General features: G+C 37.7%; 1 protein-coding gene across 15 annotated transcripts in view; it reads left to right on the forward strand.

Annotated features, from left to right (window-relative positions):
• Positions 1-26,826, forward strand: part of MCTP1 (multiple C2 and transmembrane domain containing 1) — a 543,328-nt gene that overhangs the window by 252,481 nt on the left and 264,021 nt on the right. For all 15 annotated transcript variants that reach the window (XR_007476708.1, XM_049708425.1, XM_049708421.1 and 12 more), the window contains exons 3-4: positions 17,675-17,817; positions 25,988-26,067. Coding sequence is in view for 14 of the 15 variants with exons in the window: in XM_049708425.1 (XP_049564382.1) it covers positions 17,675-17,817; positions 25,988-26,067 (223 nt within the window). In the remaining variant the exon portion in view is untranslated. The remainder of the gene's footprint in view (positions 1-17,674; positions 17,818-25,987; positions 26,068-26,826) is intronic.

A 26,826-nucleotide genomic window follows, 5' to 3' on the forward strand; every position in this document is an offset into this window, starting at 1 on the left:
GGCAAAATTCAATTCCTTGCAGCTGGAGGTCTGAAGTCCCTGTTTTCTTGCTGTCTGCCAGCCAGGGTTTTGTTTTGTTTTGTTTTTTTTGAGCTCCTAGAGGCCAGTCTTAGCCCCTTTTCTTTTGACTCCCTCCATCTTCAAGTCAGGGACAGTGTGTAAAATCCCCCTCGTGCTTCAAATCTGATTTTCCTTTTTGCTGCCAGGTAGAGAAAACCCTGTGCTTTTAAAGGAGGTTAGATTAAGTCCACCCTCACAATCTTCCTTTTGGTGAACTCAGAGTCAACTGATTAGTAACCTAATTACATCTGCAAAATCCCTTTCATCATATAAGTAGCAATAATCACAGACATATCATATTCACAGCCCAGGGATTGGGACGAGAAATCTTAGGGGTGCATTTTAGAATTCTACCTACCACAGTAGGGAAGACATTTACCACCAGCTCCCAATAAAGGCTATCTCACTATGTGCTGGGCAAGCCAAAAACATTTAAGAAGTTCCCATTGCCTTAAATATGCTATTTTAGTGATGAATGTGGCTGCCAGATCTCCCCTGATGTTATTATACTAATATCAAGATAAGATAATATTGACAGCAACAGGAGTCATAACAGATTCTAAAAATAATTTCTATTTGATTATATTGTTATGTGTAGTTTATAAATCTAAATTTTAAAGGATGCACTGTAGATATAAAGATGAATGTAAGAACTCACATTCATTGTACATGCATTATTAACCTGTAGGTTGACATTGTCAGCATATTTCAGACCAGTTAGTCTTTAGAAATTGTTTTGAGTAGGTTTTGAAAACAATATACTTGCCCTTTTATAATTGGCCCTTTGAGTACATCCTGTTTTATTTTGGTATATTCGCTAATAAAAGACTGATCACTTGACATTACATGAGGCCGTCCGTTGATTTATTTGCTCTTCTCTTTTAACTCACTTGAAGAAGAATCCCACGTCCTTACCAAGGATCTGTAGAGTCTCACATAATCTGTTGTCCCTCCGAGCTCTGATTTCATCTCCCACCACTCTCTTTCCAGGTCACTCACTTTATCCACACTAGAGATCTTCAGGGCCACTGCACTTGCTGCTTCCTCTGCCTGAAATGCTCCCTTGTTGGTTCAGGTCCCTTTTCAAATGTGTGCTCATAGGTGAAGCTTCTCCTCCACATCCTATCTAAAATAGCAGGCCCCTCTTGCTACCATCCCTTCACCTGTGGCTTCATGTTCCTTCCCACATCTATCATTACATGACATGTTACCTCATTGGCTCTTTGCCTGATTCCCTCCACTGCAACTAAAGATCCTTGGGAGTGGGGACTTTATGATCTGCTGGATCCCCGGGACCTAGCAGGACGTATTTACATAATAGACATCCAGTAAATATTGTATTTCAGAAAAGGAAAAGTATTTCAGAAAAGGAAAAGTATACCAGCTGGAGAATTCCTTTACTCTGCAGACTAGCACAAGTCTTGTATTAAGAAAGAGCCCTGTCTTCTTTTAAAAACTAACAGAACATTAATGGAAATGGGAAGAGTAGCAAGTCTGGCAGAAAGGCAGAAGGCAAGAAAGAGTGGGTCATCGAGAAATGCAGTGCCTAGGTTGGTTCTCCAGTTTTTATTAAACTTACCAACTCAGACCATGGACTTTTCCCACACCCTGTCAGAGAGTTGAAGGGAGTGCTGTGTTGAAGACAGGAACAAGGATTCACAACACCTACTACTCTCCTGTATCTGCCGTCTTTGCTTCTATCAGTGACAACATGCTTTAGCAGGATAATTGCAAGTTTTGAAGTCACTCGTCACGTTAAAAACTTACCAACTGTTTTTAGCATAAGGGATGACGATTCTTTTCATTGTTCCTCAAGTATTTTAGTTACATTGTAGGTGTGAACATTTTGCTTTGCTTATCTTTTTTACTTGCTTATAAAATTTATATAACCATTGACTAAATCAAGTAATAAGATAATTGAAGAAAAGGCTTTAATTAATAATCTGGAGACATGGATTTTAAACTTGTATTTTGAAAAGAAAAAAACCTTTCACTTGTGGAAGCATATCCTTTAAAATTTCTCTCATTGACAAACAGTTGACAAGAAATCAGCTTATTGCATCTTTGTTTTGATGACCTCAGGTATATCATTGTGCCGATGACTGTATATATTAAGGATTCCACATGCTTGTAAAGGGTGTCTGTGAAACAGGGACTAGCAATGTTCTTATAGCTCTAGAGATCTGGAGGAGGCATCTTAGCTCTATAACATACACTTTATAACAGACCTGTCCAAAATAAAATACTACATCACAAAATGTATGTGTTCAATAAATACTGAATTAATTTTAAAGTGCTGAGTTGAAAGTATTCAAACTGTCTACATTCTGTCCACATGGGCATCTGTCATCTGTTACTTTTTTTTTTTGTGGTACGCGGGCCTCTCACTGCTGTGGCCTCTCCCGTTGCGGAGCACAGGCTCCGGACGCACAGGCTCCGGACGCACAGGCTCAGCGGCCATGGCTTACGGGCCCAGCCGCTCCGCGGCATGTGGGATCCTCCCGCACCGGGGCACGAACCCGTGTCCCCTGCATCAGCAGGCGGACTCTCAACCACTGCGCCACCAGGGAAGCCCCGGCTGCTCCTAATTTTATAGGAGGCTGGGAGCTACTGGCCAGCCATGTGCCCAGGAAGAAGAAGAAAACATGGATATTGCCAAGTAATCTCAGACTTGGCTACAATCCACCTTTCTGGTCACCAAATATCTGGTTCACTCTTGTTCCTGAACATAGAAGGCATTCACCCTTCTTCAAGGCAAACAGCCCAGGGTCCCATATGGTCCCTGTATCCAGCTCCAAATCAAGGATATCTGAATAGAGGGAAATCCTTTATCACGTCCAAATGTGGTTCCTTGTAGCCCCGTGGACTGTGAATCAACCTAACACTTCCCCGTACACGTCCAATATATAACAACCAAAAGGAAAGCATGGGAGACCCATAGCAGTTACTTGTCCATAGCATTTCTGAAATCCCCATCGACAGGCTTTATGAAGGTCACTTACCTGGAGAATAGGGAGATTCCTTGACTAGAACACTAATATTTGGGGAGAGTCCCCTTGTCTCTTGTTCTCTGTAGCAAGTAGCTCCACCATCTGGGAAGTTCTTTACCCTCTATTATCCTCTGTAGCATATCTGAAATGGGCGTGGAGGAGCCTGCGCCCTTGGGAACTGCACTGCATCCATCTCCTGCTTCCTGCTGGTGCAAGATCAGGGATCTCAACCAAGTGATTTCTTTCTCTCAAAAACTGAGTAGGCTTCGTGCGCCAGCAACCACACCCAGTATTCTTTCTCCTCAAATATGACGTATTCCTTTGCTCCTCCCTTTCAATGCAATGGCAGCTACCTTAAGGCCATCGTGCTTGGGTGGGAGGGCCAATCTGACCTTTGCCTCTAGACATTTTTAATGAGCTTTTGTTGTTCAAAGTCGTTTTAAAATTCTTTACTCCCTTTCGTTTCTACTTGTGGATCAGCCTATTTTCTCCTGAATGCATCTCTTATGATTACTTACTAAAAGCAACCAATTTCAGAAAATACACACCTTCATTCTGGCTCTTCCCAACCATGTCCCCTCAAGTTCAATGGCAGGCAGACTGCCTTTCGGGTTACCATAGGAACAGTTTTACCACATGTCTACCATGGTCTAATGAGACTCTACAGCCTTCCTTTCTACCCATCACCCATCCACTAAGTCAATGTCACATATTTTAGGGATTCTTTTCTTTAATATCAGCACTCATTCTTAGAATCAATTTTTGTATCAGTTGAGGTGAGTAGTGTTAGGACCTGTAAAAGATAAACACACAAATCTCAGTGGTTTAACAAAATCAAAATTTATTTCTTTTTTATCACTTCGTTGTTCGCTGTAAGTGATAGTAGGGCTTCTGTTTCATTTGGAAACACCAGGCTCTTTCTGTTGTGTGGCCCTGCCCTCATCTAGGTTCTCAGTGTTGGGGGAAAAGAGAGAGAATTGCATATATGAATATGTCATGGGCTGGTTGGGCCTGGGAGTGGCATTCAGCTTCTGCTCATAATCCATTGGCCAGAACCCACTCCTCTATAACAATAGCCACACCTAAATAAAAGGACTTGAAATGAAGTTTAGCTTCTTGCCTGTGAAGGAGAGGAAAACACAGATGTCAGTGAAGGGTAGCAGTTTCAGCCATAATTTCTCTGTACACATAAAAATAACCTTCCTTCTAAACATTGTGCATAAAAATATGACAGCTTTTACTATATGTTTATTATATCTGTTTATTGGACATATGACATAAAATGTTAGGAGAGATATGTCATAAGCATATTCATTCCCCTTTATTCTGGTATGGTTTCTAGTTGATTGTTCTGAATAAATCTAAATCAATCAATCATAAATAAATAAACACTATAAGCAAATTGCTACTAAAATGAGTTTGTCTAAAAGCACTTTGTAAAACTAGAACAGATTGACCATTTTGAGGAATCACAATGAACGTCAATTACCATAGTTTGGGAAAGTGGCAATGGCAAAGTGTGTACTGTTGCAGAAATGATGGCACAGTGCTTTTGTGATATTAAGCTTTACATATTTCAGATTCAGTATTTGAGAATTAAATTCAATGAGATTCCTAGAATCACAGTGAATAAGAGTGGGAAAAAAACAGTAGGAAATAAAGGGTGTGCAATGTAAGTACTGGTTACCTCATTAGTTTCTGTTATTTTTTTGAGATAGTACAGATATTTGTTCATTCAGTTATACAGGAGTGTTTTCAGTCAACCGACATTTCTTGATCACACACGATAACCCAGGGGTTGTATCAAACATCAGGGATCAGAAATTAAACCAGGCCTCAATGTGACAAGTGTTATTTGCGGAGGATGTTAGGGAGCACGTGGGAATGGCCTAATAATGTCCATGGGATGGCTCAGAGAAGATGTCCAAGCAGCAGTGAGGCTTGAACTTAGTACTGAAAGAGAACTAGGGATGATGGAAAAGTTCATTCAGGGCAAGGGAAAGAGATGAAGAGGGGCACGGACACTGGAGAGAAGCTGTGGGTTTGAGGTGCTGCAAGGTGTTCTGTAGATTAGAGCTCTGGTGAAAGATGAGTCTGGAGAAATTAGCAAAGAAATACTTGTATGTCGTGCTAGAGAGTCTGAACTTTATTCTGAAATCAATGAGAACAATGAAGAATTTTAAAGCAAGAGAGTAACATCAGATTTTTGTTTCAGAAAAATTTCTAGCTGTAAGATTTTGGTGAAAGAGTTGAAGTGCGGAAGACTAGAGCAAGGAGATAAAGAGGAGACCATTGACTTTTCTTTTTTCTCACATTGCATTCGTGAATATGCTAAGGAATGGGTTTTTCAAGTACCATGCATTTGTGATGCATTTTAGTCATACTGTAATAGAACTGTCTTGAAATTGGTTCAGGTAATGATAGTAATCAATCAACAGGAGTCATAAAACCGTTTTCATTGTTATTACTTACAGTTTTGATTGAAGAGGATTTTGTTTTCTTTTTAGAGTAGTAGTGACTTTTATTTAGTCATTTTAATGTCATATTTTATGGTACTTCCTTATCCATAGGCTTATTTATGTAATCTTTATTATTATTTATAGGCTATTTTTTCTTGATTTAACAAATCCAGTAGAATTGCTATCTCTACATAACTAGGAGGAAGGAAGTACCTTGAAAATAAGCGTTACTTTTCTGCTATATATTCATGTATTCTTAAATGGTTAAGGAAAGTAGCTAAATAATAATTGTTATCTCAACTTCAGTTGAGGTAACAGAGAACCCCGGTTTTAGGCGTCTGAATAAGTGCCCAGCTTAGCAAATATGTTAATAGTAATGTATGTATGTAACATTAATGTTTGTATTCATACAGTCAGCGAATATTTATTGAGCAGTTGAGTACCTGCTCTGTGGTAGGTTCTGGGATGCACAAGAGGTCTCTGCCCTCATGAGATTTCTGTCTCTTGGAGATAAAAGGCCCTAAATAAATCATCTCCCAATCAGATTCAGTCATGCTTGTCTAACTGCTACTCTGATGTGATAACGGTTCAGAATTAATGTTTGCCAAGCTTAGTGAGATCCATGGCTTCCTAGTATGGAATCCAGTTTCTGATGGGGGCACCTTACGGGACGGCTAAGCTCAGAAATGATAGTTTGAGATACATGGGACAGGTCGGTTGATGGGTTAGACTTAATGGTGTAGTAAACTTGGAATCTGAATTCTGGAGCTGTCACTTACTAGCCTTATGACTAGGGCAAGCAGCCTAATCTTTCTGAACCAGTTTACTCATCTATAAATTGCTAAGAATATTAATTTATTCATCGATTGAACAACAGGCATTTATTGGAGGCCTCTGCTTTGCTGGTTTAACCTACCTCACAGGTCTACAGTTGTAACTAAAGGAAATATCATATGAAAAGCCCCAGGCACATACTAAGTATTCAAGAAAATTAGTTTCCTCCCACCTCAACTCATTTTTTTTCTTTACTGGGTATTATCTTCCATTTTGTAAGTGAGAAACCCCTGTGCCCAGGAATGGCCACGTTGTAAGAAGAGGTGGTTCATACCACCTAGTCTTATGAAACTGAATTGAATAGAATTCAACCAAGACTGATTGTACAAAGTCAAATAAATCATTCCAATAAGAAAAACACTTTTCTAGAAGGAATGTCTATTTGGAAAGTCCAGGACCACATGGCTTCACAGGTGAATTCTACCAAACATTCAGAGAAGAGTTAACATGTATCCTTCTCAAACTATTCCAAAAAAACTGCAGAGGAAGGAACACTTCTGAACTCATTCTGTGAGGCCACACTCTGATACCAAAACCATACAAAGATATAACAACAACAAAAAAATTACAGGCCAATATCACTGATAAACATAGATGCAAAAGTCCTAAACAAAATACTAGCAAACAGAATCCAACAGTACATTAAAAGGATCATACACCGTGATCAAGTGGGATTTACCCCAGGGATGCAAAGATTTTTCAATATCTGCAAATCAATCAGTGTGATACACCACATTGACAGATTGAAGAATAAAAACCATATGATTATCTCAATAGATGGAGAAAAAGCTTTTGATAAAATTCAACATCCATTTACGATAAAAAAAACTCTTCAGAAAGTGAACATGGAGGGAACATACGTCAACATAATAAAGGTCGTATATGACAAACCCACAGCTAACATCGTACTCAACAGTGGAAAGCTGAAAGCTTTTTCATTCAGCTTAATATCAAACAAACAAACAACCCAATCAAAATATGGGCAGAAGACCTAAATAGGCATTTCTCCAAAGAAGACATACAGATGGCCATCAGGCGCATGAAAAGCTGCTCAACATCACTAATTATTAGAGAAATGCAAATCAAAACTACAATGAGGTATCACCTCACACATGTCAGAATGGCCATCATCAAAAAACAGACCACAAATAATAAATGCTGGAGAAGGTGTGGAGAAAAGGGAACCCTCCTACACTGTTGGTGGGAATGTAAATTGGTGCAGCCACTATGGAGAACCGTATGGAGGTTCCTTAAAAAACTGAAAATAGAGTTATCATATAATCCTGCGATCCCACTCCTTGGCATTTGTCTGGAGAAAACTCTAATTTGAAAAGATACATGCAACCCAGCGTTCATAGCAGTATTATTTACAAAAGCCAAGACATGGAATCAAACTAAAAGTCCATTTACAGATGAATAGATGAAGAAGATGTGATATATATATATATAGATATAGATATAGATATAGATATATTTGAATATTACTCAGCCATAAAAAGAATGAACTAACACCATTTGCAGCAACATAGATGGACCTAGAGATGATCATACTAAGTGAAGTAAGGCAGACAGAGAAAGCAAAATGTCATATGATGTGACTTATATGTGGAATCTTAAAAAATTATAAAAATGAACTTATTTACAAAACAAATAGACTCACAGACATAGATAACAAACTTATTGTTACCAAAGGGGATAGCAGGGTGTGGGGAGAGATAAATTAGGAATTCGCTATTAACATGTACACACTACTGTATATAAAATAGGTAAACAACAAGGACCTACCATATAGCACAGGGAACTATACTCAATATCTTGTAATAACCTATAATGGAAAAGAATCTGAAAAAGAATGTATATATATGTGTGTGTGTGTATATATATATATGTATAACTGAATCACTTTGCTGTATGCCTGAAACAAATACACTATAAATTAACTATACTTCAGTTTTTTTAAATGGTTAAAAAACTAAAAATAAACCAAAAAAAACCACTACACGAAGCATATACTCTATCAGCCAACTTACCATAAAACCCCAAAACAAACAAACAAAAAAGGATCTGGAGGTTGCATATGTCACTTTACACATCTTGCGGACTCGGCCACATGGCCATACCCGTTGTTTGGAAGATAAGGAATTCTTTAATGGAATAATCACATGTCCTGCTAAACTCCCAGAGACTCTGTTACTAAAATGAAAAAGAGGAGAAATGGATGTAGGGGTTCAGTCTGCCACAGAAGCCAAATTAGGATCAGAAGCCTCCACGGTAAGAGTATAAGATAATAAAAATACACAAACACATGTGCAAAATCTCCTGGACAAGGAGAGGCTTTGAATACTGACCCTAAGCCAGAGTTCTGGAGCCTGGGTTACCCACAGCAGTGCTTGTGGGTGCAGAAGATGGAGTGAAATGTAGTCCAAGAAGAATCAAGTGCCTTGATTTGTATTTGACAAGAGAGAACTCTGGCAGTGTTCAGAGGATAGATTGGAAGGGAGAAGGGAAACCAAGCAGAAGGCTCTTAGAATAATCTAGACAAGGAATGATGAGACAGTGGTGGCAGAGATGATTTCAAGAGATATTTTAAGAATTAGAATCAGAGGGCTTCGGAACATTTATCGGGTGACATAGGCTAAACTGTGGTTGCAAGTGGAATTTTAATTAGAATTCCCAAGGCTTAGGAATCTTCATCAGTTAGGATAGGCTGAACTGTGATTACAAATACACCCCCAAATTATTTAATGGCTCAAAGGTAATAGGAGTTTATTTCTCACCCATGTGATAGACCAAGGCACGTGCTTCCGGTTGGCAGATAGCTCTCCTCCACACGATGTTTCAGGAAATCAGGCTTCTTACACCTCAGATCGCTTTTAATTTGTTATATTTTAAGAAACACATTTTGTTCACTGGCATATATAGCAATAGAAATAATACTGTTGTTGAGTTTATAACTCTAAATTGAAAGAAATGAAACAAAATAAGAATAAACAGATTATAGGAGTATCCATGGGGGAGACTCTCTGTGATACAAGGAATATCTCCTGGTTTTTAGCAGCATTCCATTGGGAGTTTCAGAAAATGAAATATTGCTACTCGAGTTTCACTGGTTTTCCACAGAAGATTTAACTTTGCTTTCCTAGAACCTTGGTGTTAATTTCCCAGATACATATAATCAGTAAATGATGCTCTGCCCCATTTTTAAAAATTGTATTCATTATTTACCCAAAAAGAAGAAAAATATAATTTAGAAATATTTCCTTCAAACTTATTAATAAAAATGGTCTTGGTGTTTGACACGGTAATTTTTAGTTTCCTGAAAAACACACTTATGTGGAATGGCTCATTCTCTGTCAAGGGCATGGAAGTGAAATCTTATAGATCCTTGACTTTTCTCAGAGAAAGTTGAGAAATCCCCTCATTTTAAAGGTTGAAAAACTACAGACAAGAGCAGTTAAATGACTTTTCTAAGACCACACTGCTTATAAGAAGCAAAAGTGACTTTGGTCAGTATTCTTTCCAGCACAGGACTTACTGTGAGCAGTGTCACAGAATCCACAAAGAAGAAAATTTCGGGGTCAGTGGAGTTAATAACACTCACTGTGACCCACAGATGGAAGGGGCTGCAGTCTAAGAAAAAGCCATTGAAAGCAGTGATGAAAAGTTACTAGTGACTAATACGTTCTTGTTGTATAAAATGATACAACATATATGGAAGCCAAAAAAAGTTACTAGTGACACTCAAGGCAACAGTCTCAGAAAAGTATTGAGATAGCCAGAAGAAAAAGGATTGAGGAGAGTATAGATATTTAGGGTATAAAATTTTAATATTCTGATATTTTTTACATGCGAAAGTTCAGTGCTTAACATTTTTTTAAAAAAATTATATTTGATCTTGTTTGGTTAGGATGGCTGTAAAAACATAGTAACATATTCTAGAAGAATTCCAGAGAAAATTGTTTCTCCTTAGGTAAAAATCATGCTTAAAGGATGAGTATATTTGTACCTCCAAAGTCTGTTCTCTGATCACTGGTCACAGAGGGAGCTCCCAGGGGTGGGAGGAGCAGAGCCGTTTGGAAAGAATGACTGTGACATCCAGAACACGCTTCTCTATTGCAGTTGTTCTTATGCCATAGATTAATATACAATTAATTAATATTCACAATTAGAGCAGTATTTGTCTAAATCTGTGTGAAAAAAATGTAAGTAACCACCCCCCTTCCATGTTGTAGTTTACCAAAACTTCCAGAAGTTACCAGGAAATTGCTTGTAGATACCACCTATAATTTATGCCGTGTGTGCAGGGGAACCTGAGTGAGCTGTATTTACCCCAAATACGTGTATTATTTTTTCTTACATATTCAGAACTCTGCATTTACAAGAGAAAAATAAGCCAAAAAATTATTCATAAAAATCAATAGTCTGTTCCTGTCATTTACACCTTCTCTATACGGTGTGTCTGGAAGTTTCTTCTACTCCTCAAAGAAAGAAATTTATTTAGTTCAGTCCTATACCGCATTTTATCACAGTATTAGTTTTCATTCATCTCTGTGCTGTATCATGGTAACTTCATTAACCAACAATTTAAAAATCACTGGAATATTTGTATTCCTCATTATGGAAAAAGATTTTAGTTTCCTTTTATTTTATAACATTAAACCATATGTGATTATAAGCTTTTTGCATTTTAATTTTAATATAGTTATTTAACCCTATGTAATGTTTCCACTGTAGGGCATTATAAATCTCAAAAAAACAAAAAATGAAGAAGGAACAAGACAGTGTAAGGAATAATTTTAATGTATAAATAAGGTACCTGTTTTGAAGATTTTTAAATCATTAATAAAAATAAATGTGTATAAAGATATAATCTATTGCTCTGAGTGTGCTTTGAACTCCTCTATTTTTACAGGCCTCTTTCAAGTGTGAAGGACCTTGTTATAGAACAGATATTTTCTCTGTTGTATTTGGTCAACAAAAGTAGCTAGCTTTAAATGTTTGTAGAAGGATTGAATACCTTCAGGAAGATCCACCCTAAATTTGAATTCTTTTTAACTGTTCACACTTAATATTTATATTCACTTCTCTTTTTCTCTTTTGTCTTTTTCGTCTTTCTTTTCATCTTCCTCCTTCTCCTTCTCTTTCTCCATAAGACTGAGTTTCAATTTCACATTGTTTTTGATTAGGAGTTAGCATTATTGAATAAGTATAAGCCCCTGAAAACAGGAATAGCTGTTTCTGTTTCATTATGTACTAGGTTTGGGATAAGACTGATTTAAACTTGTTAACCAGGAGGCTCATTTATTCTGAAAATGAAAAACAGGACATTCATTACTATATGGCTATTTACATTTTAAAGAGCTTTCATACTATTTTAAGGAAAGGAAGACTGCCATCTTGTGTGTGCTGTGTTTATTGCTGCACAAAAGGGGACCCATTCAGACAAGTTTAGTTCTATGTTGGACTTAAATTACATTAAAGGCTAAATAGTCACACAAAATGTTGAAATGCTCAGATGTCCTGACTCAAATAAACAAACAAAAACCATAGCTTGGGGACATGTTTTTCTTTATTACATGAAGAAACATTATACAAACCATCTAATTCCTCTTTTTCAAACAATTTGATCCTAGGATTCAGATATATACAATGAAAATTCCCTAGATCTAAAATACTCTAGAAGTTTTAAAACACAGAATTTATAATTATAAGATAAAATAATAATGTTTTAAAATAAATTCTGAAGTTAATGCTATCTGATAAAATGAATGTGTGAAAGGTTGCTCTTGAATATGATTAAATCTGAATTTTATTTTAGGGCTAACACTTCCTAGTTTCTTCTTCTATATTTATTTTCCCTGTTTACATTTTATTATCACCATAAAAAAGATTGTAATGAGGGTCACAGTCCAGCGAATAACAGCAAAGCACAGGTTGCTAGAAAATGCCTGAGAACGGCCAAGGGTGCAGTAGAAATGCCTTAACTTTGAAGAGCAGAACCACAGGCCTCACAATAGTAATTTGATAAGTGTTTGTGCCATCTTGTGGTTAAATGCAATATTGCAACAAAACAGCACTGGCACTTGAATTTACTTTTTGAGTTTTTTGAACCAACAAACTAAATCTCGTGTGTGTGTGTGTGTGTGTGTGTGTGTGTGTGTGTGTGTGTGTGTGTGTGTGTGTAATATATTTGTTAAAGGCTAACCACAAGTTAGTGGCTTGGATTTACTTGGAGTTTTATTATAATAAAATGACTTGAATTCACTGGAAAATCTATTACAATAAAAGAACCTCCAAAACATGTGAAACTTCCTCATCTCTGAAATATAATAAGGTAGCATTTCCCAAAGAGAGATCAGGGATTATTAGTCCTGAAGGATACACTCAAGATAAATAGGCTCTACGGTCAAAGACCTGTCATATCCCCTTGGAGAGTAAAAGTGCACATTGTCTTATTTAAAAGCTATAGATGGGCTTCCCTGGTGGTGCAGTGGTTGAGAGTCCGCCTGCCGATGCAGGGGACACGGGTTCATGCCCCGGTCCAGGAAGATCCCACATGCCATGGAGCGGCTGGGCCTGTGAGCCATGGCTGCTGAGCCTGCGTGTCCAGAGCCTGTGCTCCACAGCGGAAGAGGCCACAACAGTGAGAGGCCCACGTACCACAAAAAAAAAGCTATAGAAAATTAATCTGTTTAATTTTGTATTAAATCAGCATTTTCCAAATATGCTTGGCCACAGAATTTCTTTTTAAAATACAAATAATACCTATTAATATTACCAGGTAATAAAGTGACTACCTTTCAACATAAAAGATTAGAGCATTAGGTACAAATCTTTTACTGAAACTAAATTAAAAGAATGATGTCTCCAGTTCTGTGTTGGAATCACAAGCTGAAGGTCTTGAACTTTAAATTAAGGACTCTCAGTCCACAAAGGTCCCTCAGTTACATTAATAAGTAAACTATTAGAAATTCCTTAAAGAGTTTTGACTACTAAAAAGTTATTAAAATTTAATAATAGCACCCAGAAGCCTCTGAATGATAGTTGGAAAGGGAGAAATGTAGCAGATTTTATTCTATGGAGTCAAAACACAGCGGGAAAAGTCTGACTTACCATGTGTGTGCATCTGGAGCTGTTTTCCTGTACTTATGACTGTGAAATTTGCTGACATATGTACCATCTCCAATCCAGGTTATCCTGTGGCCAAAGCCACACATTTACAATATACTTCACCATCATAATATCTTTTCAAAGTCCCTTAAAACAGCCTTTCTCTCTTTTTTATACCAATCCCTGAGGGCTTAGTGCCTATCAAAGAGTCAAAACTCTGTCCCTAAACCTTTACTTAACCCTTAGACCAACTCTTGTTTTCTGGATTGTTATTTCTTCAGGCCATTGGATATTTACTGCCTCAGGCGGCATCAAGGATACGATACCAAGCGTGAAAAATGTTGTTTGGAGGTGGCCTAATGTAATATTTAATTTCAAGTTCCAGCATCCTAGCTGTGTGACTTTGGGGAATTTACTTACCTGTTCCACACTATATATTTGTATGTAATACCACTTTAGGGTATTCAATAAATGCCAACAGAACAAATGAAACATGGTTTCCTCACCCGTAACCTAGGTAACACTACAACTCACCTCACAGGCTCATTGGGTGGTATGTTATATTTGACATAGTACGTGTTCGGTAAATGTTAACAAGAGTGATCTAGATTCCTTTTTGTAATTTAAGTTCTGCCATCAAGACCTAGTGGATCACCCAGCAGGATTCTAGGAACGAGTTGTCCCTAATTCTAAGGGGATTTTGACAGTTAGTATAGACAGTGGTTGAGGAAAATGTTTCTGATAAGGAGCAAGAAACAGATTGCTTCCGAAAAAGATTTACATTTGAGTGTATAGGCTTCTGTGCTAAATCATAAGTTATGTCAGTTGTTTGCATAATAGCTAAATTAAATAGTGTGAGATACTAATATCAATAACTGTTAAGAAACACAGTCCAACTTCCTTGAAGTCACTTTTCTTGTAAAAGGCTTATTCATACCTATTTTGGACCAAAGAGATACAAGATTGTTATACCTTGAAGGGGGTGAACGGTTTATGATGATGTGCCAGAGAGAGAATTAACTGGACTAGGCTCCAGATTTGAGTTCTAGTCTGACCTGGAGCAAACCACTTGACCTTTCCTACTTGTCTCATCTGTAAAACGGAGGCAGTAGTTAGACTCACAGAGGCCTTAGGGTGATTAAGACAGGTAATAAGTGTGAGAGTTTTTTAAGTGAGGATAAGTTACTTGTTGATATTGGCACGATTTGTAGTATCTAAATGATTGTTCAACGTCTTTACATAATACTTCTGTGATGGTGTTTTAGAGTTAAAAAAGGAAAATATGGATGTCCATGTTTCCTAAAAAGCTGAACAGAAGGAACCCTGGACTTGGCATCTGAAGTGTAAATTTGCCTTTCGTCCTGTTACTTGTTAGCTTCTTAAGTGATTGGTACAAGTCACACTGAATCTCCGGTTGTTTCTCACCTGCAATATAGGTTGATAATATATGCTTTCACCAACTTCACAGAGTCACTTTGAGGATGTATTTAATAGTACTGTGTACACTGTGAACTGTAAGGTCATTCATTTACTCATCCATTGAACAAATCCTTACTGAGTACAGGCTCTGCCCCAGACACTGTGCCACGTGCTGGGGCAGAGTCCTGCCCTCGCGGGGGTTATAGCCAACGGGAAAATTCCTACAGCAAACTGGTAGACATACAAATTAACCTATAAGTAGCATAATGATTAGTGCTACTAAGCAGAAGAGCAAATGTCAGGAGAAAGTGACAAAGAGAGCTAATTCAGATTGGGATGGTTGAGGAAGGCATTCCTGAGCAAATTATATTTAAACTAAGGCCTGGAAGATAAGAAGTGTCAGCCAGGCAAAAGGGGAAGAGAGTGGGAAGGAGGGACTTTTCAAGCAGAGAGCCTGGCTGGAATATGTGAAGACTGGAAGAAACAGAGGGGAACTTCTAGTAACAGGAAAGCTGGAAGAGAGTAGGGGCCAAAAATGAAGGTGGAGAAACAGCAAGTTCTGTATACCATGTTAGAGATTTTGGATTTTATTATAGGTATAGTTGAAAGGTGTTGAGAGGTGTTAAGCAAAGAAGAGGGAAGATTAAATTTGCAGGTTTAAAAGCTCAGTCTGGCTGCCATATAGAGAATTAATGGGGGAGGACACGGAAGTGTGGAGAGCCCCGTTAGGAGGCTATCATTGTAGTTGCACAGCACAGAAATCATGGTAGCTGAACTAGAAAGGAAGAGAATTAATCCGACTTGGTGGTGTCCTGGATGGAGAAGGAGGTATGGAAAGTAATTGTCCTGCGTCTTGCTTGAGGAACTGTCAAATAATGGAGCCTTTAACAACCTGACAAAGCCTGAGGGAGGATCGAGGCCTATGTTAACACTGGAATGTCTATTATGTATCCAAGTGGAGGTGACAAAAGTCAGCAAGAAGAGAGGTCTGCCACCCACATCGTTAAGTCATTAAGTCATTCAATTATTCACCAAATGTTTATTGAGGAACAATATGTCTAATTCTGTACTAAGTGCTGGAGGTTTAAAACACAGTGATACAAATGGCTCTGATCTCATGGAGCATATTGTATTTTAGCAGCTGGTAGTAGCTGCATAGGTGATTTTGAAAATCAGAGACAAAACTGCATGACTGAGGAAATTCAGACGGGTACATGGATGTTAATATCTCTCAAATTACGTGCTATAACACTTCCACTCCCCGGGGTGCTCAGCCTGTAGCTGGGGATCAGGGCCTTAAAAAATAGCCATTTTAACTGTTAAACATTTTGGTTCCATGGACTCCCTTAAAGAGTGCATTGTAACAGTTTAGTATTAAGCCTACATTTACATTTATAAACATTTTGTAAAGTTTGTCTTGTTATAAAATCAAGCTGTCAAAATGGGAGTTTCACAAAATGGAAAGTCGTTATTTTATTAGACCCAGGTCTAGTCATACAAAAACAAGGTCTTCAATTTACTAGGGGAATGTGGAGAGTTTTGAGAGAGCCCCCAAATGATTAAATAAGAAAATCCATATCCTATAGGGCAATCCTTATATTTAGCATAGATATTTATGGGTCATGGAGGTGAGTGGAGTATTGAGGAGGAATATAGGTAGTGAGTTTAAGTATATCAGCCTCATAATTTTAATACCTAACATTTACATGGTGCTTTACAATTTTCTGAGCCCCACTCATATTTTTCTTTAAATCGTGTAGACCATAGTTATCAACTATAGTTTCAGGTTGGACAAAACAGGAAGAATTACAATTTTATTCTAAGGGAGTCAGGTCATGTGTAAAGAATTATTTTCTGAGGTTGAAGATTGTCACGCACTGGAGTGGTTTCCTTGGGGATGTTCCTGATTCACCTTTTTAGGAATCCTTAATAACAGCATAGAGTTATGAGGCCAAGATTGATGTTATTCATCGGTCAAAATGAGAAATGGTATAACATAAATGAATGTATATAGAGGCCCTTCCCTCTTGAAGTTGCAGGGAAAAAAAAAAACAAAGCACAGGCGTTAGAGCCACACAGCCTTGGTTGGAACCTTCACTCCATCTCTTGCTGGCTGTGTACCCAAGAGCAACTGATTTGATTGCTCTTAGTTCCTTTATCTTCATAGAGAGCTTAGGAGGTATTAATGGATAACATGAAGTACCCAGGTTATTCAACAATCATTTGTGCCCTTCCTCCTGATGCCTTCCTCTGGGGCATCCTTCCTTAGCATTCTAAAATTGAAACCTGTGAACAAAATACGGGACCAAGGATAAAATTGATACCTGTGAAGAAAATATGGGACCAAGGATAAAACTGAAGCTCAATTTAAGACTCACCTTTTCCAAAACCCATTAAACTAGTGTAAATTTTTAGCAGCATATATGTCTAAAACTTGTTAAATCAGCCAAGATCATGGGTCATCTTTTTTATAGTTGACCAGATGAAACGTCAGATTAATCTCTATCATATACAACATGAATTAAATTTATAAATGCAGCATGCAGTAGAGTTTTAAAATACCAGAACAGGGTTACAGTATTAAGATCAGAAGATATAATAATAATAATTTTATTATTATTTACTGTCACTTGAATATTTAAGGGAAAATTTAGGAAAAGGCACTCAATCCTTATTTTTCTCATGTGATAAGGTTTACTTAAATTTTATTCCTTTAAATACTTTCTAATGTTTAGATGAGCTATTCTCTTGCTTCTGTAGAAAAGCACGATTAACATGGATCAATTTGTATCTCTTTAACAGGGACAAGTGATCCATACGTGAAGTTTAAAATTGGAGGAAAAGAAGTTTTTAGAAGTAAAATAATACACAAGAGCCTCAATCCTGTGTGGGAGGAGAAAGCTTGCCTTCTTGTTGAACATCTTAAGGAACCATTGTACATAAAGGTGAACCATTTATTTGTTTTTCCCTAATGTAATCTGATACAGAAATCCCCGTTTAATGGTTTTTTATAATGTCTGTCTGTCTGATTTTTCACCAGAGGTATATTCTGCTATGCGCAATTCTAATCTGTTGGTGATGTGATAGAAATGAGCTATAGGGGAGGGGGAGCTGGTGGGAGCATCTTTCTTCTGGACAGTTCTATTGCCAGTTATAGTTAGGAGAATTATGAAGTCTTATCTCCTCCTGCTTGGTGCAGTTAACTGATTTAGCGCACTTTGGGAACATATAAAAACAAGACTCCATATAATCTAGCAGGAAGAGCTTACACAGAACACACCTTTTCTGTTTAAAAATTATAGCAGGGGAGACTTCCCTGGTGGCAGAGCGGTTAAGAATCCACCTGCCAATGAAGGGGACATGGGTTTGAGCCCTGGTCCAGGAAGATCCCACATGCCGCGGAGCAACTAAGCCTGTGTGCCACAGCTACTGAGCCTGTGCTCTAGAGCCCACAAGCCACAACTACTGAGCCTGCATGCCACAACTACAGAAGTCCATGCGTCTAGAGCCTGTGCTCTGCAACAAGAGAAGCCACCACAATGAGAAGCCCGCGCAACACAATGAAGAGTAGCCCCTGCTCGCTGCAACTAGAGAAAAGCCCACGCACAGCAACGAAGACCCAACGCAGCCATAAATAAATAAATAAATATTTTAGAAAGAATTATATCAGGGATCTACCATTCCTGGTTGCAAACAAAATGCTTTACTTGGAAGGTGAGGAGGGTAAACATAATAGAGGAAGGAAAACTCCTGTCTCTATTACATTACCAAAGATGGGGGGAAAAAAAAGTATTTCCTTTCATTTGATGTAGTTAGAAAAAGAAGAAGAATTTATGGAGTTAACCTTAATTCCTTATTTTACTTTCAAACCTGACTTCCCTTTAATTCATATCTCTAGGTACTTATATTCTTTTTGACTCTTATGTTCTGACTATCCATGCAGTGACCAAACCTTTTTCTGCTTTTACCACATCACATGCCCCATCCTTTTCTCTAAATTGTCACAACTGGCACGTGAGCCCCAAAGATCACTTGATCACTGTTTCAGCAATCTCTGGGCATCCTTCTTCCCCTCAAATCTTCATTTGCATTGCTTCCAGTTGTTTCTGTTTTCCACAGAAAGGAAAAAGTAATCAAGATGTTACTAAAATCATAGCAGGGCCATTTATCAAATCGATGAAAAAGAGAACTACAAGTATGTAGTTGATAAGTTTCTAGAAGTCATTATGGGGAGCATAGGCCTGTATTTGCTTAAGAAATTGTCTCAAATGGACAATGGCTAAAGGAAATCAGTTAAATAGAATTAGTGAGCTATCTTTTAGTGTTCAAAAATCATGACCCGGGCTTCCCTGGTGGCGCAGTGGTTGACAGTCCGCCTGCCGATGCAGGGGACACGGGTTCATGCCCCGGTCCGGGAAGATCCCACATGCCGCGGAGCGGCTGGGCCCATGAACCATGGCCGCTGAGCCTGCGCGTCTGGAGCCTGTGCTCCGCAATGGAAGAGGCCATAACAGTGAGAGGCCCGCGTACCGCAAAAAAAAAAAAAAAAAAAATCATGACCCAAGAATTATTAATGTGAGAGTAGAGAGAAAGAAATGTCTACATGAGAAAAAAGGAAATACCTTCATAATAAAGAACTGAGATAAGGGGAAAAAAGGAATTTTTTAAAAGACAAGTAGGATTAAGGAAGCTTATTCCTAGGGAGGTTTAGAAGAAATAAGTTAGAGCAGCTGCAACCATGAAGGAAATGGATAGGAAAGGAAAGCAGGGTTAATAAGGATAGCACTGGACCATTGGGATCTCATATAATGTCCCTTAAGAGAAAAATTATGGAAGAAAAGGATTAATTTCTAATTGCGTTTGCTGTGAATCTGTTTCTTTAATGGGATATTACTCTATGACGGAAGCATGTAGATTTCCAGTCTTTAAAGCGGTTACAAATGAATGTTCCAGTGTTACATTAGGTAATGGCTGGGTCCCTCTGCTATTCTTTTGTGTTCAAGAATGACATTCATCTGTGCAGAAATCCAGATGTCAAATGTGTATTTCAAAAGGAATATCATAATAGGCTCAAAAGCAAACAAAAATCTGAAGTACACAGAAAAAAATGGTGGCAGAAATTTTTGTTTTGGTTTAAGAGAGCAAGAATAGATACCCTTACATACTGAAAACAGAGACTGTAACACTGCCTATAGACCAAAGGCCTGGTTAATGTCACACTGGGAACAAAGAAGTTAGGAGAGAAAACCCAAGGGTGGTTTTTGTTTTTTACCACTTTGAGTTTCCAAAGTACAACATTATGTAGCCACAACTTAACTTCCACCTTACAGAAGAAGATACATAGTGAATTGTAAAAGATTTGACACTTTTTTTTACATTTCTACATAATAAAATATAAGTTAAACAGAAATCATACTGGCCTCTCAAATACTAGTACAAACATAAAATAACAAGACTTTATTTTTATGAATGCTTTATACTTTTTAATATGCTTTGATCTTTTTCATTTGATTTTCATTTTCTGGACCATGCATAGGGCTTCTTTTGAAAAAAATTTTCTGACTTTCACCTTTACTTTTCCCATGTTTTGTGTTATCTACTTTTTGCCTAATGTGGGACACACAAAGACCTAAATAATATACATTGGTGGAAATGATATTTTAAATTACTAGAATTTCATGAAGATTGCATTATTTTCATCGTCTCTACATAGCTCTGTGTGATTGACTTTTATATGTTGCCCATATCCTCTGTGATAGGAAATTAATCTTGCCTGAAAGATTTCTTAGGGACTAACTGATTCTATAGTGACAGGTAATATGAAAATGCATCCATGAACTAGATGATTAGAAAATATTGTCTTCAACCCTCCTCTCTATGGTTCAATGAAAAAGAAGTCCACGTGCACACTGTAATCTGATTTCTATCAGTGTAAAGATTACCAAGGGAAACAAAATTCAGTTCTAAGCTAAGGTTATAAAATCACACTGAAGTTACAGTACTTGTAACATTTCTAGTAAAAACAAATTTTAAAAAATCTTGGTAGAGTCATTTTTAAATACTACACAAAATAAATAAATACACTTTCCAATTGGTTGGAATTCATGTAGCTTTTAATTTTGGTAAAAAGAGAATATTCCTTCAGTTATGAATGACTTCACAGTAAGGGCAGGTATAAAAACAAGGCTGCAGGGATGGGCTTGAAACATATTTATCGTAGGGTAGCAGTAGAATCTGGGAGTTAAATGCAGTGCTTCTAATTGAGATAAGAGCTGCTGGAGCCTGCTCTGTGTCCACAGAGATGCTCCAGCACACATCTTAAATAATAGAGTAAATTCAGCATCCATTGCAGTTGAATTAAATTCAGATTCTCCATTGTAATTTCACTGACACTATTATTCCAGGTACATGTTGAGCACCCAGAATTACAGTGGAAAGAGGTAGAAGTAATCTAAAAGGAGAAATGTAAATTGTTGCTTGTTTGGCCTAATCATGAGCTACAAGAGCTAAATTGAAAGTGCTCTTCTAAATAATAGAAAGATTTTGATAACTAGAAAAACTATTCTGTTTGGAGCCATAGTACTGATTCTAAGATTGTCATTTTAACAAACTTGATAGTTCCTTAAATAACTCACATCTATCCAAGCTTAAGATTTAAAATTGAAAAGGTACTTAAAGCATGGGTCAAGCTAAGGACCATATAGCTGTCTTGTCCAAAATTATTTCTCAGTAGGTTCTAAGGGTCCTAAAAAGAATTTTATATACCAACGACCCTCAACCCTGACTGTACATCACTTTAAATATGCTCTGTGTCTGAAATCCATTACAAAATTTGAATCTGACCTCTTCTTAGCCCGGGCATTTAGGGGCAAGTAACATAAATATTTTAAGCTTTGGATTCCTTATCTGACAAATGGAAACAATACTTTGTTCACTGAGTTGTATAAGAATGAAATTTAAAAATCTGTATGATATGTTTAACACAGTGCCTTATATATGGTAAATGTTGAGTAAACATTAATCGTCATTAACTCTGCTTCTTATTGCAGTGGGAGTGCCTCTCCTATTTCATCACTCTTCTATGTTCTATATTTTCTGACACTTCACCTAGAGTAATGCTCCCTCTGACAAATAGTTTATAGAGCTTGGAACCAAACTGCATAGCAAACGATTTCATTAAGGAATGGATTCTGGTGTTTCCATTCTTCCCTGTGTTTATGCCTTTGCTGAGTAATAGGAATTGAGAACTATTGTAAACATCTAGCATTAGGACGGTAGAAAAGAGTCTCCCCATGAGAATAAACAGAGTTTGAATGTTGACTCGCCCATTTGGGCTGTCTATGCCGATCAATTCACTGGATTCACAGCCTTCCACTTCATATGTGTAGGTGAATCCCAGGTGTTCTCATGGATTGTATGTCACTGTGGTCACCCCAAGATTTTAATCCTTAAGGCTGATACAATCAGAAGAGATTGCACAAGAGAAATTTCTCTAATTTTGGTGTAAATTTTATGTTGTAAAATACACTACTGCAGCCACTTGCAAATACCAAGGTGTCAGTTGTATAAGATATGCCACTGAGCAGATGACTAAAGTTCAGAAGTGTAATTGATCAAGGAGAATATTTACTGCGGGAGTGCTGTGCTTTCTACAACAAATGCACTCCTGAAAGGTTGTAAGTAAATCAAATGACTATAAATTGAATAATTTAAAAGGCATTAGAGGAGCTTATAACTTAAATAAATCCCTTGTGACTCTTCTAATTTAAGAATCCCTTTGTAAAGCAAGGGATTTTTTTTTTTTAATATCAACTTTTTACATATTAAGTTTGTTTAAATTGCAGTACACCTGTACTAGAGAAAAGAAAACAGTAACTGATACAAGGCTTCTGTACATGCTACTCCCTCAGCTTTTTTTTTTTTTTGCGGTACACGGGCCTCTCACTGTTGTGGCCTCTCCCGTTGCGGAGCACAGGCTCCGGACGCGCAGGCTCAGCGACCATGGCTCACAGGCCCAGCCGCTCTGTGGCATGTGGGATCTTCCCGGACCAGGGCACGAACCTGTGTCCCCTGCATTGGCAGGCAGACCCCCAACCACTGCGCCACCAGGGAAGCCCCAGCTTGGAGCTTTTTAACTGTTGTGTCAAGGATTGGGCAGAGGGATGCTGAGCTACGGGTTCTCTCAGCCCAGTGCATTCTCACCTCCTGGAGAGTCCAGTGGTCTGGGTCATCCTTTCAAGAGCAGACTTACCTGTTTATGCTCATTTACTCCAGTGAGCAATACAATGATTTTCTATTTGAAAAGGTCAGAAACACAACTCTAAACTCCATCTATTAACCCTTTTATCAATCTTAAAAGCTTTCCCTGATCTCCAATGTAATTTTTTTCTTTTTGTACCCTGTTCTTTTCTTTACAGCAGTCATCTAAGTTTGTAATTCTATCACCTGTGCACTTCCTTGTTTAACATCTGCCTCCCTCACTAAACTATAAGCATTGACAATGTGAGATTTCCTCACCACAGTTTACTCAATACCTAGCACAGTGTCTGGCACATAATAAGCATTTAATCAGTGTTGACCAAGGAAATAAATGAGCAAGAAAATGTTTAAATGGATGGAAATTAGCCAACTCCCATTCACTTAGAGTTCTTTGGAAATGACCCCATCTGATCTAGCTCTGAGCTCTCCCTCCAACTTCCTTCCTCTCTCCATCTTTCTCAGTCTGCTTCAGCCACACTGGCTGCTGGCTGATCCTTGAACATGCTAATCACTTGCTGTTTCCTCCACCTGGTGCGCTCTTCCCATTCCAGTGTCACTCTAATGGCTTAATCGTTCTCATCATTGTAGTCTCTACAAAATCACACTTCCTCTGAGAGGCCTTCCTGGACTCCCAATTTAAAATATCAGCTTGAAATGTATATTCTCATTGAATGCTTATATCACTCAGCATCATGGGTTTTTTACTTTTTTAAATTAGTTTTTATTGGAGTAGAGTTGCTTTACAATGTTGTGTTAGTTTCTGCCGTGCAGCAAAGTGAATCAGTTACATGTATACGTATATCCACTTTTTTTTTAGATTTCTTTCCCATTTAGGTCACCACAGAGCATTGAGTAGAGTTCCCTGTGCTATACAGTAGGGTCTCACTAGTTATCTATTTTATACATTGTGGTACATATATGTCAATCCCAATCTCCCATTCATTCCACCCCCCCTTTCCCCCCTTGGTAACCAGTAGTTTCTTATATGAAATTATAGAAAAACAAAGCAAATCTATGAAACAGAAAGCAGATCGGTGTTTGCCAAGGGCAGAGCAGGTGAGGAAGAAGAATGTCGAAAAGGATCATGAGGGAACTTTGGGAATTATGGAATTGTCTTCCACCTTGACTGTGTCAGTGGTTGCATAGCCATAGACATTTGTCAAAACTCATTGAACTGTACCATTAAAATGGATGTATGTCCACTCCTGGATATATATCCAAAGAAAATGGAAACACTAATTAGAAAAGACACATGTACCCCAATGTTCGTGGCAGCATTATTTATAATTGCCAAGGTATGGAAACAACCTAAGTGTCCATCAGGAGATGGTTGGATAAAGAAGATATGGTGTTCGTGTGTGTGTATGTGTGTGTGATGGAATATTACTCAGCCATAAAAAAGAATGAAGTTTTGCCACTTGCAACAACCAGATGGACTTAGAGGGTTTTGCGCTAAGTGAAATAAGTCAGACAGAGAAGGACAAATTCTGTATGATGTCACTTATATGTGGAATCTAAAAAATACAACAAACTAATAAATATAACAAGAAAGAAACAGACTCATAGATATAGAGAACAAACTAGTGATTACCAATGGAGAAAGGGAAGGGGGGAGGGGCAAGATAGGAGTAGGGGATTAAGAGGTACAAACTACTACGTATAAAATAAATCAGCTACAGGATATATTATACAGCACAGGGAATATAGCCAATTTTTATAATAACTATAAATGGAGTATAACCTTTAAAAATTGTGAATCCCTGTGTTGTACACCTAAAACTTATATAATATTGTACATCAACTATACCTGAATAAAAAAATTTTTTTTTATTAATTTTAAAAAATTGGGCTTCCCTGGTGGCGCAGTGGTTGAGAGTCCGCCTGCCGATGCAGGAGACACAGGTTCGTGCCCCGGTCCGGGAAGATCCCACATGCCGCGGAGCGGCTGGGCCCGTGAGCCATGGCCGCTGAGCCTGCGCAAAAAATAAATAAAATAAAATAAAATATCAGCTCCCAACACATTGCCTTACACTTCTGTCTCCATGGTGCTCCTCACTGAACTGTATATATCTATTTGGGTTTTTATGGACTCTCCCAGCTGTTCAGTGTAGCGTCCAGCAGGTCAAGCACATTGCCTGTCCTGTTCATCATAGTATGAATACAAACCATGAAGGGCGCAAAGAAGATAAATAGTTTTGACAGAAGAAAGAAATACATTCTTTTCTTTTTCTTTCTGTTTTGTTGTTGTTATAACGTCACATTAATATTATGCCCTAATCATTGCTTGTGATTATAAAAATTTAACCTTAAAATAACTTTATGAAGTACTTTAATCATAATATCTTAATGTTTACTTATTTGTATGTTTAAAATGGCATTGTCCTATAATATCAGAGAATATATCTTTGATGACCTGAAAAATACAAGAAATTGGAGTCATATCTTCATCACCTACAGCCCAGTATGGAAGACATATTTGTTGAATTTCATACCAACTCACTCTGCCTTTCAGTAATGCTAATAGACCATCTATAATGAGAGGAAAATATTATAAGCCTGTGGTTCCCACATTTTTGAGGATTCACTATAATTTATTTGATTTTGTTATCACCTTTGATGTTCTACTTTATACAAATCAGTAATTTTAATTATAAAATTAAGTGTAATTTCCTTTGAATGTTTTGTGAGACCTTAGTATTTCAAAACACAAAAACAAATAAAATTTTAAAAATAAATCTTAGGAAATTTTATTGATTTTGGTGACATAGACAACCAGTATTTTATAATGAAGACGTTTTTCACTTAAAGCTTATATTGGAATTGTTTATAATAATGTCTGTGTCTTTGGCTTCATAGGTATTTGACTATGACTTTGGACTACAGGATGACTTTATGGGCTCAGCCTTTCTGGATCTCACACAATTGGAGTTAAACAGGTAACGTTTGAACTGTTGTAATATCACTACACCTTTTTATGAAACTGGGCCTGTGTAACAGAAAATGTCAGTAGATCTGGGTTCTAGTCACTGTTCTGTCATTTATGGTTGTGAGTCTTTGTGCTAGCCAGACTTTCTCAAGTATGTCTTTCTCACTTACCTGGTGGAAATAATACTTAGCATCTTCCCTCACTATCTCATTTGACAACAACTATTCAGCAGAAAAACTCTTTTTTTTTTTTTTTTTGGCCACGCCATGCAGAATGAGGGATTTTAGTTCCCCAACCAGGGATAGAACCCGTACCCCCTGCAGTGGAAGCACGGAGTCCTAACCACCGGACCTGGACTGCCAGGGAAGTCCCCAGCAGAAAAATTCTTAAGACACTTTCTTTGTCCCCCAGACTGTGCTGAGCACCAGGAATCTAGATTAAGACACGTTCCTTGCTCTCACATTGATGGTATGATTATAGTGGGGCATAAAGAAGATGATACATGTTAATCATAATTATTAATTTAAGAATGAGGCCATCACATAGGAAATAAGATGAGTACACTATGCATCGAAAATAGCAGCACTCTTATCACTTAAGCCGAAGTAGAATCTAATTTTGCCATCATCAGTAGTCCTAGGTTACCGAGGAGTAGCCCGAAAGTGGAGGCAGATTGGTTGTATTTACTCAGTTACATTAACTTATCATTGCTTGACTAGTTGTAAAGTAATGATTAGTTATAACTAATGTTATAAATATTAACCATTCC

This window comes from Orcinus orca, chromosome 3 (genome assembly GCF_937001465.1).
Source record: "Orcinus orca chromosome 3, mOrcOrc1.1, whole genome shotgun sequence".
Classification (NCBI taxonomy): domain Eukaryota; kingdom Metazoa; phylum Chordata; class Mammalia; order Artiodactyla; family Delphinidae; genus Orcinus; species Orcinus orca.